At 40.8% G+C, this 14264-nt stretch overlaps 1 protein-coding gene across 1 annotated transcript in view; it reads left to right on the top strand.

The window, feature by feature from the left end:
• The window catches only part of sptlc2a (serine palmitoyltransferase, long chain base subunit 2a), a 147999-nt gene that overhangs the window by 27779 nt on the left and 105956 nt on the right, over positions 1 to 14264 (top strand). The window contains exon 2 of the mRNA XM_073039299.1: positions 4172 to 4366. Coding sequence (XP_072895400.1) covers positions 4172 to 4366 — 195 coding nt within the window. The remainder of the gene's footprint in view (positions 1 to 4171; positions 4367 to 14264) is intronic.

Genomic DNA, 14264 nt, shown 5'->3' with positions numbered 1-14264 from the left:
TTTAAAGTATGTTTAAAGTGGGAGGTTGATAGCTTGATTAGTTAGGCTGCCAAAGGTTACAAGGAGAAGGCAGGAGAATGAGGTTGAGAGGGATGCTGGTAGGGTGGAACAGACTCGATGGGCCAAATGGCCCGATTCTGCTCCAGTCTCATTGTCTTTTTGTTCCTACCTGATTTGTTTCAGACTTGTACTCATTGGTTTATCAATAATCATTTCACAGCCTAGGTGTCACTAGGGTATGGCTGTTGGTGCATAATTGGATATTTTTAAATCCCACTTATCAAAAATTTCCTTTAATAAAATACCATCTATATTTTTTCTACATGATCAAAAACCAAACTAGTTTGTCAAGTTTCAGTATACAGGTGCTACATCTGCTTGCACAGTATTTGTTGGGTCTTGCAGTAATAAAATTTATTTTCTGAACAGGCATCTGCCCTGAAAACAAGTGTTTTTATCAGGCTATTGGTATATTTTCCAGTTTCATTCAACAATACTTAATGGTGGCAATTGAAACAAAGCAGTAACAAGATATATCCAAGGTTCATTGAGCATTTTTTGGGGGTTAACATGAAACAGACATATCCAGCCCAGTGAATATGTGCCAGGTAGCTGTTAAGAATCTCTAAATACATGCCTCTTTCAGTATGTATGGTGCTTGTTTAAAAAGTAACTCTCCTAGTTTCATGGGGATGATGGGTGTGTCAGTGTGCTCCATTTTGTATGTTGATTGCAATTTGCAATTTTAATTGCAGGTGAAAAACAAAACACTTGTGTCCTGCTATAAATCTGTTCATTTGGTCAGTGTATATCACTGAACCAGAGCAGGAGCCTGATCTAGCGTAGAGGGTCTAGTTTTGCTAAGATCAATCTGTGAAAATATTTGACTGGAAGGAAAGGACTTGCTCTCCATTTAGCTCATCCCACAACATGGTTCTAGGTTTATTACACTGATAACCTTGCTTAGTCTGTTACTGCTTTGTATCAATGGCATCTTTGTTGAACATAACTGGGAAGAAATACTTGTAGCCTGATAAAATACCACTTTGTATTCAAGGCAGATATTCTGATAGGGAAAGGATTCGCAGTTCTGTTAGAGCATGTAATATTGTGTAGACAGGTGCAGCATGTGCAGTCTGGCACCTTGCTGAACTGTGGTTTAACTTCTGACCACTTTCCTTTGCCCCAAATCTTTCTACGCGTCATCTCCCAAGACGGCGAGCAGAGAAAATAACTGTGGTCAGTGACATTTTTCTGCATTCTCATGAGCAAAGTATGCTGTTAGCTCATGGTCAGTAGTCACATCAGCACTCTCGTGGCCAAAATGATTTATCCCACAAATCAGTGTGCGGATATTTGAGCTGATCACTTAAGTGGATATGCAGAATACTTAATTTAAATTGATCAGCAGTAAAATTTTCCTTGTAGTCTGCTGGCAACTGTGACAATTGAGGGTTTAAAGTCTTCAAATTGTAATTGCTTGTCTTGTAATAACTGCATGAAATGTTGCTTATTGGGAAATGAAATCCATAGCTCTACTAGATGAGCAAAATGCTTCCTTTTCTCTATGCACTGGCAACATGTATTTTCCATTACAGCATTCTAATGTGACTAATAGGGAACACAGTCAGTTGTGATTGTGTGCTTGATAGCACTTAAGCAAAATGATCCATTGATTTGAATCAGAGTAGATTGGGTTGTAACTGGCAGAATTACATTTATTCCACTTTTGTAGAAATACTGGGCAATTTTCTACTTTGGGGATGGTGGTGGAACCTGCATCTAAAAGTCTTGTGTAAAATGCATTCAGATTTCTGATGCAGATTTGCCCACTTTGTGTGTTGGTGTTGTGCTTCACTCAGCACTTTACCCTTCCATCTGGGCCAGATGCTTTCTGTGGGTTCACCTTCCTGAAGAATAGTCTTTGGTTAGCCTTGGAGACTGAAATTGCAGGATCCTGGGGGGCTGTGGGAGTTCATAAAGATGCTTCTGTTCTGTTGGCCGATCAAACATAAGTCATTGAACTCATCTGGGAGTGAAACCTTGTCACACATGTTGCTTGGTTTTGCTTTGTAGGAGATAGCATTCAACCTTCTGTGAATTTCTATAAAGACTATGCTTCAAATATTTGTAAATTCTCTCCATTAATTTGCTTAACTCTAACATAAAATTCCTGGTCTGTAATTCTCAGCACTATCCCTATTTTCTTTGAACAGAGCAACATTTGTCAAAATCGAATCCTTTGGTATGACTCCTGTGGCTAGGAAGGATGCAAAGATCACTGTCAGTGCCCCAGCAATCTCTTCACTCACTTCTCATCCATTCCCAGGATAATGTTTTTCAGTATCTCCAATACTGCTTCTTTCTTAATCTCAACACGTTCCAGCACATTACCCTGTTCAACACTGACCTCACATTTGCCCTGGGTGAATACTAAAGAAAAACATTCATTAAGGATTCCCCTTCTTCCTCAGTTTCCAGGCACATATGTCGCTCTTGTCTCTGAGCAGACATACCTTCACTCTGTGTGTAGAATTGGGCCTTTCCTTACTCCTATTCACCAAAGCTGCCTTGTGTTCCCTTCTAGCTCCAAGTCTCTTCTAAGGTACTTCCTGACTAGCTTATAACACTCAAAAGCCCTGTTTGATTGTTGCTTCCTGAACTTTAACTTTGCTTACTCCTTCCTGACTTCTTATGGTTCCTTCCCTGCTTAACTGTGACAGACCTATCCAGAATCCCATAAAAGTGCTCTGTATTTCTGCTGCACATTTCCCTGTGAACATCTTTTCCCAATTTACACTCCCAAGTTCCTGCCTAATGCCATCATAATTAGCCCTTTAAAAGATGATTAAACTGTGAAAATCTTAAATGCTTATTTCTTTCTAACTGTGAATTTCCATTTTATGCAACAAGTTTTCTATTTTAAAATCCTTTTGAAAGGCGGCACTGAAATATTTTACTAAAGGCATTTCATTTCAGGAGCACTACTAAGAAAATCCTGGGGTTATATTTATGCCTAAATATTTTCATTGAAAACTTTTCCATAACCAAATGTCTTGAGTAAATCCTTTGAGTATCAAGAGTAATTCTAAGCACCTGCATGCAGTAAGACTTATTGAACCTTATTGATGTCATTAAAACTGATCTAAAATTTTAAAATCATTTGGCAGCAGTCAGAATTGAGCAGCATTGCTCAAATACTGAAGATAGTCTAATGCGTTCATACCATAAATCAAAGCACTGCTTTCTAAGATTAATTTTTGAAATGTAGTAATGGATGTAAGCAAGTTTTCTGTGAAATATTGTCCATGTTCTGGCTCATCTAGCAAATGAATTTCAGGTAGTACTGCCTGTACTGATTAATACTCGTTATTTCATCGTCATAATGGAAAAGTTAAATTCAACTGCAGTAGTGTTGAAGTTTGTCATTTAACTGTACATGTACACAACCAAACAAGACAATGTTCCATTGCACCACAGTGCACCCACCATGGATATATCACACAGCAGCTAAACCAAAATATTGCCATAAATAAGTTATCAAAATGTATTTCAAAATGCACGTAGTGCATAGCACAGGTAAATAGTACATTAAACAACTTGTAAACATGAGGAAATCTTCAGATGCTGGAAATTCAAACAACACACACAAAATGCTGGTGGAAAGCAGCAGGTCAGGCAGCATCTATAGGGAGAAGCGCTGTCGACGTTTCGGGCCGAGACCCTTCGTCAGGACAACTTGTGTTGTCTCGTGTTGTCCTAGTGACAAGACCTCAGTGGTGGCGGGGTATTCATTAGTCTCTCAACCTGAGAGAAGAAGCTGTTACCCAGTCTGGCAGTCCTAGGCCTGATGCTCCTGTACCACCTCCCTGATGGTAGTGGGTCATGGAGATTGTGGGATGGGTGGTAGGGATCCTCAACAATGCTTCAGAGCCCTTCATATGCCACGCTCCTGATAAATGTCACAAATAGATGGGATGAAGACCTGTTGATCCCCTCAGTGGTTTTATAGAGACTTGTAACCTCTGTAGGTTCAAGTAATTACAGCTGGTTTTAACAGCTGCATGTGGAATCCCCAATGATTCTGGAGGTTGAGCCTTGATTGCAATGAAAATTGAATACTGTTAAACAGTAATATATTCATGGTGTACATATGACTTTTCTGTTCCAGATTCATCATATTGCACAGAATGGTGGAATGTACAAAAAGCCATTTAATCAATCCTTTGAGGAAACTCCCATGCTTGTTGCTGTGTTGACCTACATGGGCTATGGAATTCTTACATTGTTTGGCTACCTCAGGGATTTTCTACGGGCGTGGAAGATTGAGAAATGTCATCATGCAACTGAACGTGAAGAGCAAAAGGTGAGTACAGGATTTTCAATTATCCCCATTGTTTCACTGTATTTTTAAAATTGTGCAGAAAATAACTTTGTATTGCAGAACTGTTAGTCCCAGGCAATACCAATGCTGAAGTGGGGTTCAGTTTCATCAGGTGATTCAAGAATTTTGTTCATATTTCTGTCAAACTGAAATATCAGTAACTTTGTATACTTAAGATTCATATTTCTTATTGGTGACAATGGTTTATGGGGAAATATCCTGCTTAATTTCAGTTTTATAACTACATTTTGAAAGAAGCAAAGATGCGGCTTTTATCATGGAGTAAGGCTATGCACTTCTAGACGATCAATAAACTGCTAACATTTCTACTGGCTCATGAAAGATTACCAACATTAGTTTTTTTTAAAAAAAGAACAGTTTCTCAAGGTTCCTAGTTACTCTATATCTTTGAGAAATGGTAAGGTTTACAGTCACTGCGCTTTTGATAAAGTGGTTAATCTGTATGTCCTTATGATTCAGAGATGAAGGAATGGTCATGCACCAAAATGAAAGTTAGCATATAAAAAATTATCACAACTAACTTTTATATCCATAAGTTAGGGGCTAGCAAGGAGGCAGCTCTGGCAATGCAGTATTAAATGCTGTACAGAGTTAACTCTGAAGTCTGTCTTGAATCTACAGACCTTTCCAAGATTTATATTTGGCCAGGGAGTGGGAACCGGAATGAAGGGACTCAGGGTAGGATGGATGGTAAAAGAGCAAAGATAGCATGCAGTCAGACTGTCAGAAAGAGCAGTCAGATGATAGGACAAAATTGCAGGCAGCAGGGTCAGTCACTATAATCCATTGATATGGCCTGGGACTAACAGTGCATTCGGGATGTAAAATCAAGGAGGGTAGCAAATACAGCACTGTTATAATCTCAGTGCACAGAGTGTAAGAAATAAGGTGGATGATCTTGTTGCACTGTTACAGATTGTCAGGTATGATGTGGCCGTGGCTGAAGGATGGTTGTAGTTGGGAGATGAATATCCAAGGTTACACTTTATATTGAAGTAATAGGAAGGTAGGGAGAGGGAGTAGCATGGCTCTGCTAGTTAAAAAAAAAAAAGCATCAAATCAATTTTTTTAAAAAAGTGACATAGGATCAGAAGATATTGAATCCTTGTGAGTTGAGTTAAGAAACTGCGAGGGTAAAAGGACCCTGATGGGAGTTATACAGGCCTCCCAGCAGTAGCTGGGATGTGGACCACAGATTACAACAGGAAATAGAAAAGGCATGTCAAAAGGGCAATGTTATGATAGTCATGGGATATTCTAACATGCACATTACCAAGTTAAGAGGCCATGGTATTACAGAACAGTTACAACACGCTTGGAGCATTGGCTGATAGGTCGGAGGCAGCATTGGGAATAAAAGCATCCTTGTCAGCTTGGCTGCCAGTGACTAGTGGTGTTCAGTAGGGGTTTGTTGGGACCACTTCTTTTAATTCTGTTTCAATGATTTAGGTGTTGGAATAGGTTATACTATGAGGAGAGATTGAGTCACTTGGGACTGTACTCACCTCAAGATTCGACAGTAAATTTAGGATGGAGATAAGGAGGAACTGCTTTTCCTAGAGTGGTGAATCTGGAATTCTCTGTCTGATGAAGCAGTGGAGGCTACCTCAGCAAATATATTTAAGGCAAGGTTGGATAGGTTTTTGCATAGTAGGGGAATTGAGGGTTATGGAGAAAAGGCAGGTAGGTGGATATGAGCCCATGGCTAGAACAGCCATAATCTTACTGAATGGTGGAGCAAACTCCAGGAGCCAGATGGCCTACTCCTGCTCCTATTGTGTTTCTTTGTTCTTGTGAATAGATGGCTTGGAAGTTTTCAGATGATACAACGGTTGGTGGAGGGGCAGGTAGTGTTAAGGAAACAGGTAGTCTGCAGAAGGACTTTGACAGATTAGGAGAATGGGCAGGAAAGTGGCAAAGGAAATACAAGGTTTGCAAATGCATGGTCATGCACTTTGGTAGTAGAAATAAATGTGCAGCCTGTTTTCTAAGTGGGGAGAAAATACAAAAATCTGAAATGCAAAAGGACATGGGAGTCCTTGTGCAGAACACCCTAAAGGTTAACTTGCAAGTTTGAGTCAGTGGTGAGGAAGGCAAATGCAGTGTTAGCATTCATTTCAAGAGATCTTGAATACAAGAACAAGGATGTGATGCTGAGGCTTTCTTTATAGGCATTGGTGAGGCCTCACCTTGAGTATTGTGAAGGGTTTTGGGCTCCTTGTTTTAGAAAAGATGTGCTGGGATTGGAGAGGGTCCAGAGGAGGTTCACAAGGATGATTCTGGGAATGAACAGGTTATCATATGAGGAATGTTTGATGGCTCTGGGTCTGTACTCACTGGAATTTAGAAGGATGAAGTGGGATCTCGTTGAAACCTTTTGAATGTTGAAAGGCCTAGACAGAGTAGATGTGGAAAGGATCTGTCCCGTGGTGGGGGAGTCTAGGACAATGGGGCATAGCCTCAGAATAGAGGGATATCCATTTAAAACAGATGTGGAAAAAATTCTGTATTCAGAGGGTGGTGAATTTGTAGAATTTGTTAGCACAGGCAACTATGGAGGCCAGGTCATTGGGTGTGTTTAAAATGGAGATTGATAGATTCTTGATTGGACATGGCATTGAAGGTTACAAAGAGGAGTCTGAGCAATGGGTTTGAGGAGGGGAAAAAGGTTTAGCCATGACTGAATGGCAGAGCAGACTCAATGGACCATGGGGCCTTATTCTGCTCCTATATCTTATGGTCTTGTATCTAATAAAATAAGCTCACCCAAAACATAAAGCAGACATTTTGTCCTTTTTTCGCTATGTTCCTTGTTGGATCCTTTGGACTTCTATTGCCAGATCTAGGAATCCATTACTTCACGGTCAGGTATAGGGATTCTGAAATAGAAAATGTTGGTTTTAACTAACAGGTCAGGCAAAATCTGCATATCATATGGAACAACAATATGAATGCAAATCTTTTGATCTTAAACTGTAAAAACACAATTATTGGAGTTTCATACTGAAAGTTTTACTTTGTGCACTAACATTTATGCAAAAGGCTGCATTTTTGAAAAGGGGGAATGCTGAATCTTACTAAGAAATGGTAGCAGGTATGTGAAAAGCTGTATAAATTATGACAGTGAGTAGGATAGTTTGCATGCATCTGTAAATGCAGAAATGTCAAACTTGACAGTCCTGTAACAGTAGGTTCTGATTGGAGTATGAATCAGTGGAGGTTTCCCAGCATTTACAGAGGGGTATTGGTCAGTCCATTAACTTTTTGGATATTCCATGACTTGAAGGAAAAGTAGGAAAAATAATGAAAGTTGCATTTCAATTGTCATAATTTTTCCATCTTTCGAAGGGGTCAAAGTTACATTTAATGTCAGAAATATATACAATATACATACTGAAATGCTTTTAATTCACAACCATCAATGAAAACAGAGTGCCCCAAAGATGAACAACAGTTAAATGTTAAAACCCCAAAGTCCCCCAGCTCTTCTTCTCCCCACCCCCCCAAGCATAAGCGGCAGCAAGCAATGACCACCCTCCCCCCACCGGCAAAAAAAAGCATCCGCACCTGCCCACTGAGCACTCGTGTGAGCAAAGCAACAGCAAAGACACAGACTTCATTTACCCCAAAGACTACATTGTTCACCCAGCATTCGACATACCACAGGTTTTCTCTCTCCCTAATAAAGGAGAAAGAGGTGTCTCCGCTTTATAGCGGGCAGGGAGACATAGCAAACAACTTGATGGTTTACAATGTTAAAAGTCCGTACTGTCACTTTTTTCAAGCTCTGTGCCCAGAGATCTCGAGTCTCTGGGCACACAGCCATAGATATTGTGACTCCCCTGACAACACATGGGTCTCCTGCCGTGACATGGACCTTCAATCCGCCTGTCTCCAGAGCCCTGAGATCCTAGGCCTCCAAAGGCAAGCCGAGCAGTGGCCAGTTGTGAAACGCCGAGAGCAGCAAAGAACCGTAGTTAGCATGTAACTGCAGGTCAGGTTCTTCAAAAGAACCTGAAAGGGAAAAATAGGGACATTAAAGATGGAAATAGAGCTGTTACCAAAAATGCAAGCAAAGGAGTCGCCGTTTAGTGCCATCTTAACTGCAGTTGGAATTTTTAAACTTAAGATTTTGAATGCTTTGAGTTTTCAAATGTTTCTGGAAGCATGAAGCATTGACAGATGGAAAAGATGAGGATATGACTTTGCTCTATCAAAGGCTTTCATAGCAATTTTGTACACGATGATTTTTCATACCAGCCTGCATGACTGGATTACTTTATCCGATCTTCCAGCTGCTTATTGCATTTCCCTGTCCACCAGCATGTGATGTGAAATTTGTTAACTTGGCAGCAGCACTTCAATGCAATACATAATATAGAAGAAAAAAAATAAGTAAATCAATCACAGTATACATATATTGAATAGATTTTTTTTAATGTGCAAAAAAGCAAATACTGTACATTAAAAAAGTGGGGTAGTGTCCAAGGGTTCAATGCCCATTTTGGAATCGGATGGCAGAGGGGAAGAAATTGTTCCTGAATTGCTGAGTGTGTGCCTTCAGGCTTCCGTACCTTCTACTGATGGTAATAGTGAGAAAAGGGCATGCCCTGGGTGCTGGAGTTCCCTAACAATGGACACTACCTTTCTGAGACACCACTCCCTAAAGATGTCGTGAGTACTTTGTAGGCTAGTACCTAAGATGGAGCTGACTAGATGTACAACCCTCTGCAGCTTCTTTCGGTCCTGTGCAGTGTCAGACAGTGATGCAGCCTGTCAGAATGCTCTCCACAGTACAAATATAGAAGTTTTTGAGTGTATTTGTTTATGTGCCATATCTCTTCAAACTCCTAATGAGGTATAGCCGTTGACTTACCTTCTTTATAACTACATGGATATGTTGGGACCAGGTTAGATCCTCAGATTTTGACACACAGGAACTTTAAACTGCTCACTCTGTCCTCTTCTGATCCCTCTGTGCAGATTGGTATGAGTTCCTTCAACTTGCTCTTCCTGAAGTCCAAAATCACTCTTTCGTCTTACTAACGTTGAGTGCCAGGTTGTTGCTGTGGCACCATTCCACTAGTTGCTGTACGCCCTCTCGTCACCACCTGATATTCTACCAACAATGGTTGTATCGTTAGCAAATCTATAGATGGCATTTGAGCTATGCCTAGCCACATAGTCATGTGTATATAGAGACTAGAACAGTGGGCAAAGCACACACTCCTGAGGTGTGCCAGTGTTGATCATCAGCTAGGAGGAGATGTTATCACCAATCCACACAGATTGGCCTTCTGGTTAGGAAGCAGAGGATGCAATTGCAGAGGGAAGTATAGAGGTCCAGGTTCTGCAACTTCATCAGGATTGTGGAAATGATTGTATAAATGCTCTGCTATAGTCGATGAACAGCATCCTGACATAGGTGTTTTGTGTTGTCCAGGTGGTCTAAAGCCGTGTAAAGAGCCATTGCGATTGCATTTGCTGTTGACCTATTGTGGTGATAAGCAAATCCCAATGGGTTCAGATCCTTGCTGAGGCAGGAGTTCAGTCTAGTCATCACCAACCTCTCAAAGCATTTCATTACTGTCGATGAGAGTGCTACCAGGCAATAGTCATTAAGGCAGCTCACATTATTCTCCTTGGGCACTGGTATAATTGTTGCCTTTCTGAAGCAAGTGGAAACTTCCACCCTTAGCAGTGAGAGGTTGAACATGTCCTTGATAACTCCCGCCAGTTGGTTGGCACAGGTTTTCAGAGCCTTACCAGGCTTGTTGGGACCTTCCGCCTTGCAAGGTTTCACTCTCTTTAAAGACAGCCTAACATCGGCCTCTGAGACAGAGATCACAGGGTCATCAGGTGCAGCAGGGATCTTCACAGCTGTAGTTGTGTTCTTCCTTTCAAAGTGGGCATAGAAGGCATTGAGTTCATCTGGTAGTGGGTTTCATTTTGTAGGAAGTCTTGTAACTTGTAAACGCTGTCAGAGTTGCCGTACAACTGATATCACCTCCAACCTCATTTGAAATTGTCTCTTAGCCCTTGAAATAGCCCTCTGCAAATCATACCTGGTTTTTTGGTAAAGGCCTGAGTTGCCGGACTTGAATGCCAGAGATCTAGCCTCCAGCAGATGACATCCTCCTGGTTAATGCACACAGTTTTAATGAAGTCAGTAACAACTGCAACGTACTCATCGAGGTTCAAAGATGAATCTCTGAATACAGTCCAGTCCACCGATTCAAAGCAGTCCTGTGCTTCCCTTGTCCATACCTTGGTCCTCACTACTGGTGTTGCAGTAATACTGTACTCACCTGTCAGCATGTACTCCTTACCCTCCTCTCTCCCCCCCCCCCCCCCCCCACACTTTATTCAGTCTTCTGTCCCTTTCTTTTCTGGACCTGATGGGTCTTGACCTGAAATGTCAACTGTTTATACCCCTCTGTAGATGCTGCCTGACTTGCTGAATTCCTCCAGCATTTTATGTAACTTAGCACAAAGACCTGCCATCGGGTAGGGCTTCACTGATCAGGCCCAAGATACAGTCAGCCAATTGTCAGTTCTGCTAAGAAAGTTTAGGTTCAGGTTTTGGTATATTTTCTGAGTTAATGTAGGTAACCCATCTTTCTCATTACATTTTTATCCTACTGAGTATTTCCAATCTCCTCTTGTATCCCAACCCATACCATCCTTCTGACCTCAGCATTCCCTCCATAACAATTACAGATTTCTTGGTGTTTTGTGTCCTAAACAAATGCCTGACAATTCAGTTATCTGTAGAGGACATTATTGTACAGCTAAGATCCTCTTTCTGTGGGCATCTGTTAGGTCCAACACAGACAAATGAGCAGCAAGCAAAGTTCAAGAGCTATTGGAATTTTATATAAACCTTAGGTGGTTGATATGTATATCTATTCTGTACATTTCAATTTACCCCATACAATGTTTACAAGTTGTAAAACTTGGTCATTTGAAAGGATTTCCTCTCCAACCTGCTAAATTGCAGGAAGAGAGGATGTGAGTTTCTGAGCAATCTCTTACAGATCTCTGAACAAACATTTCCTGCAATCTCAGTACTTCTGATGTTTTTAAAACCTTGTTTAATTAATTTTGCTTCTGTTGCAATGCGCCAGTAACCCAAAGCTCAAGCTTGTCATTAAATTTAATGTTCCATTTATAGAAAACTCCTTATGTATTGCATTGAACTGCTGCTCCTCATTTTCCTTATCCGTGAAGGTACGGAGGTGACTGGAAGGATGTTTTTTTTTCTTTTTAATTCTATCCTCAAATGGACTGTTCCATCTTTTTTTTTGTTTTAGGTTAGTTTAGCCGGGTTTTTTTTCTTGTATAATAAAATTTCCAATCTTTTTTTATGATTTGTCAAGAGGAGTTGTGGTTTCTTGTTTATATATTATATATAATAGTGTAACAATATATTCAACGGACTTAGACAGTATACACTTTTTTGCTGTTTATACGCCCTTTGTATCATATGTATGTAGAACTTCTGATTTGTATTTTTTTTCTTTGTTGGAAAATCAATTTTAAAAAAATTGAAAATGAATGAATCTATCTGACTTTGTTTGCCATTTTGCTTGTCACTTTCCCTCTTGCTCTTTATTTACATTTAACTTGCCAAACCCCAATCAAAATTCTGAATCCATAGCATCAATGTTTTTAAAACAATTGCACTAGAGAGAAAATTTTCCAACAATTTGTACATCTCCCCTTCCCCCCACCTCCCCTGCTCTGTTTATCCATTCCCAGTTGGCTCCCCTCCTCCCCCTTCTCATCTCGTCACCTGCCCATTGCCTCAATATGTGCCCCTCCTTCCCTTTTTCCCATTGTCCATTCTCCTCTCATCAGATTGCTTCTTCACTCCTTTACCTCTTCTACCTACCACCACCAGCTTCTCACTTCACCCTCCTCCATTCACACACCTTTCTGAGCTTCACTTATCATCTGCTGACATGTACTCTTTCCCCACTCCCAACCTTGGTGCACTGGTTTCTTTCCAGTCCTGATGAAGGATCTTGTCCAGAAATGTTGACTGTTTATTCCATGTCAAAGATGCCTGATCTGCATTCCTCAGCATTTTGTGTTTGTTGCTCTGGATTTTAAGGATCTGCAAAATCTTGTGCAAATTAGAGACTTTAATTTGCACAATAATTATTGCTGTCGATACAAAAGCTAGATCCACACCTGAAGTCCAAAAATCTCTGCACTGAACCCTATTAGGAGCCTGTATCGCTAGTCCAGGTCTTGTAGCACCGGTCTATCAGTATTGCCAATGCTAAATTGTATCATAAAAATGCGGCCTTAGTGGTACAAAGTTGCCAGCTACACTCCTTGTGTTCCTTTTTATCTTGGAGAGTTTTGGTACCAATCACCTAAGAAAGTGGTGCTGCCCCTCAAAGTTTCATTTCCAGAAAATGGCCTAGAATCTGGGTTGCATTCATTTGTTTTCTGTGCTGTAAAATTGAGATCTGTCAGCTATTAGCAATCCAGGTGAAATCATTTCTACTATAAAATTGGCCCAGGCATATTGGCAGTCTCATTTTTCCATGACTGGTGTTTCACCAGTATCTGATCTTGTAAAGCCAATGATGTGCACCATCATGCAAAGTCCTGACGAGTTCTCTACTAGAATTGGTGTGCAAAGCTTGCTTCCTATGGTGGAGGAGTCTAAGGCTGGAGGACACAACCTCAGAATAGAGGGGTCTCCTTTAGAACGGAGATGAAGAATATTTTTAGTCAGAGAGTGGTGAATCTGTGAATTTCTTTTGCCACAGGCAGCTGTGGAGGCAGAGTCTTTAAGTATATTTAAGGCAGAAGTTGATAAATTCTGGATTAGTCAGGGGACTAATAGATACAGGATGAGGGCAGGAGATTGGGGCTGAGGGAAAATAGATCAACTGTAATGAAATGGCAGAGCAGACTCAATGAACCAAATGGCTAATTCTGCTGCTATGTCAACCTCGGGTGGGGGGGGGGGGGGGGGAGATGGAATTGGAAGGATAAGTGAGCCCATGTTAGCATTCTTTTCTGACCAACATCACTTGCATTGAGGCTCAATGTTCCAGTGGGCAGACAATGTCATTTGTACACAAGATTTCCAAAACTGGAACTGTGCTTTCAAGTATCACGGGGAAATAAAGAAGGTTGATAAGTCTTCAACACTACTTGTGTATCAAGGAAAGAGATGGTGAGAGGAAAATTACATCTTCATGACCATTTACAGTTATACACAATAAGAGGCATACATAGTGAACAGCCAAAAACTATTTCCCAGGGTGAAAATGGCTAAAGTGAAGGGGTATAAGGTATTGGAGGAAAATATTGGAGGATGTCAAAAATAGTTTTTTTCCTGCACGGGCGGGGCATTGAATACACTGCTGGGATCAGCAGTAGAGCCAGATACATTACGGGTGTTTAAGAGACTCTTGGATAGGTACATGGATGAAAGAAAGAGGGTTGTATGGAAGGGCAAGGTTACGTGGATCAGGGTAGGTTAAAGGGTCAGCACTGAATTGTGGGCCAAAGGGCTTGTTCTATTTACTATTCAATTTTCTATTGGTTTATGGAAAATCTTGGCCCAGTTGCCACTAGGACTAGAGCAGAGATTACTGCCGTCAAAGTAGTCAATCCAGTTTTGTGCCAGGTCTGAGTTTTTAATCTTGAAGCACTATATTCTTCAATCAACTGAAAGCCGTGCAGGCGTATTGAAGGCAGTGATGGATTTCATAAAGGCAGCTCTTCAGATGTGGAAAGATATGGCAAATCCTGAGAAGAGTCTATGCTTTTCTGTGCCTTACTGTAAACTTAGTGGTGAACAGTGCACAGGCCAAAGTGCCCCAGTCATTAT

The sequence above is a fragment of the Hemitrygon akajei genome, chromosome 3 (genome assembly GCF_048418815.1).
Source record: "Hemitrygon akajei chromosome 3, sHemAka1.3, whole genome shotgun sequence".
NCBI classification, from domain to species: domain Eukaryota; kingdom Metazoa; phylum Chordata; class Chondrichthyes; order Myliobatiformes; family Dasyatidae; genus Hemitrygon; species Hemitrygon akajei.
This window is presented reverse-complemented; position numbering and strand designations above follow the sequence as displayed.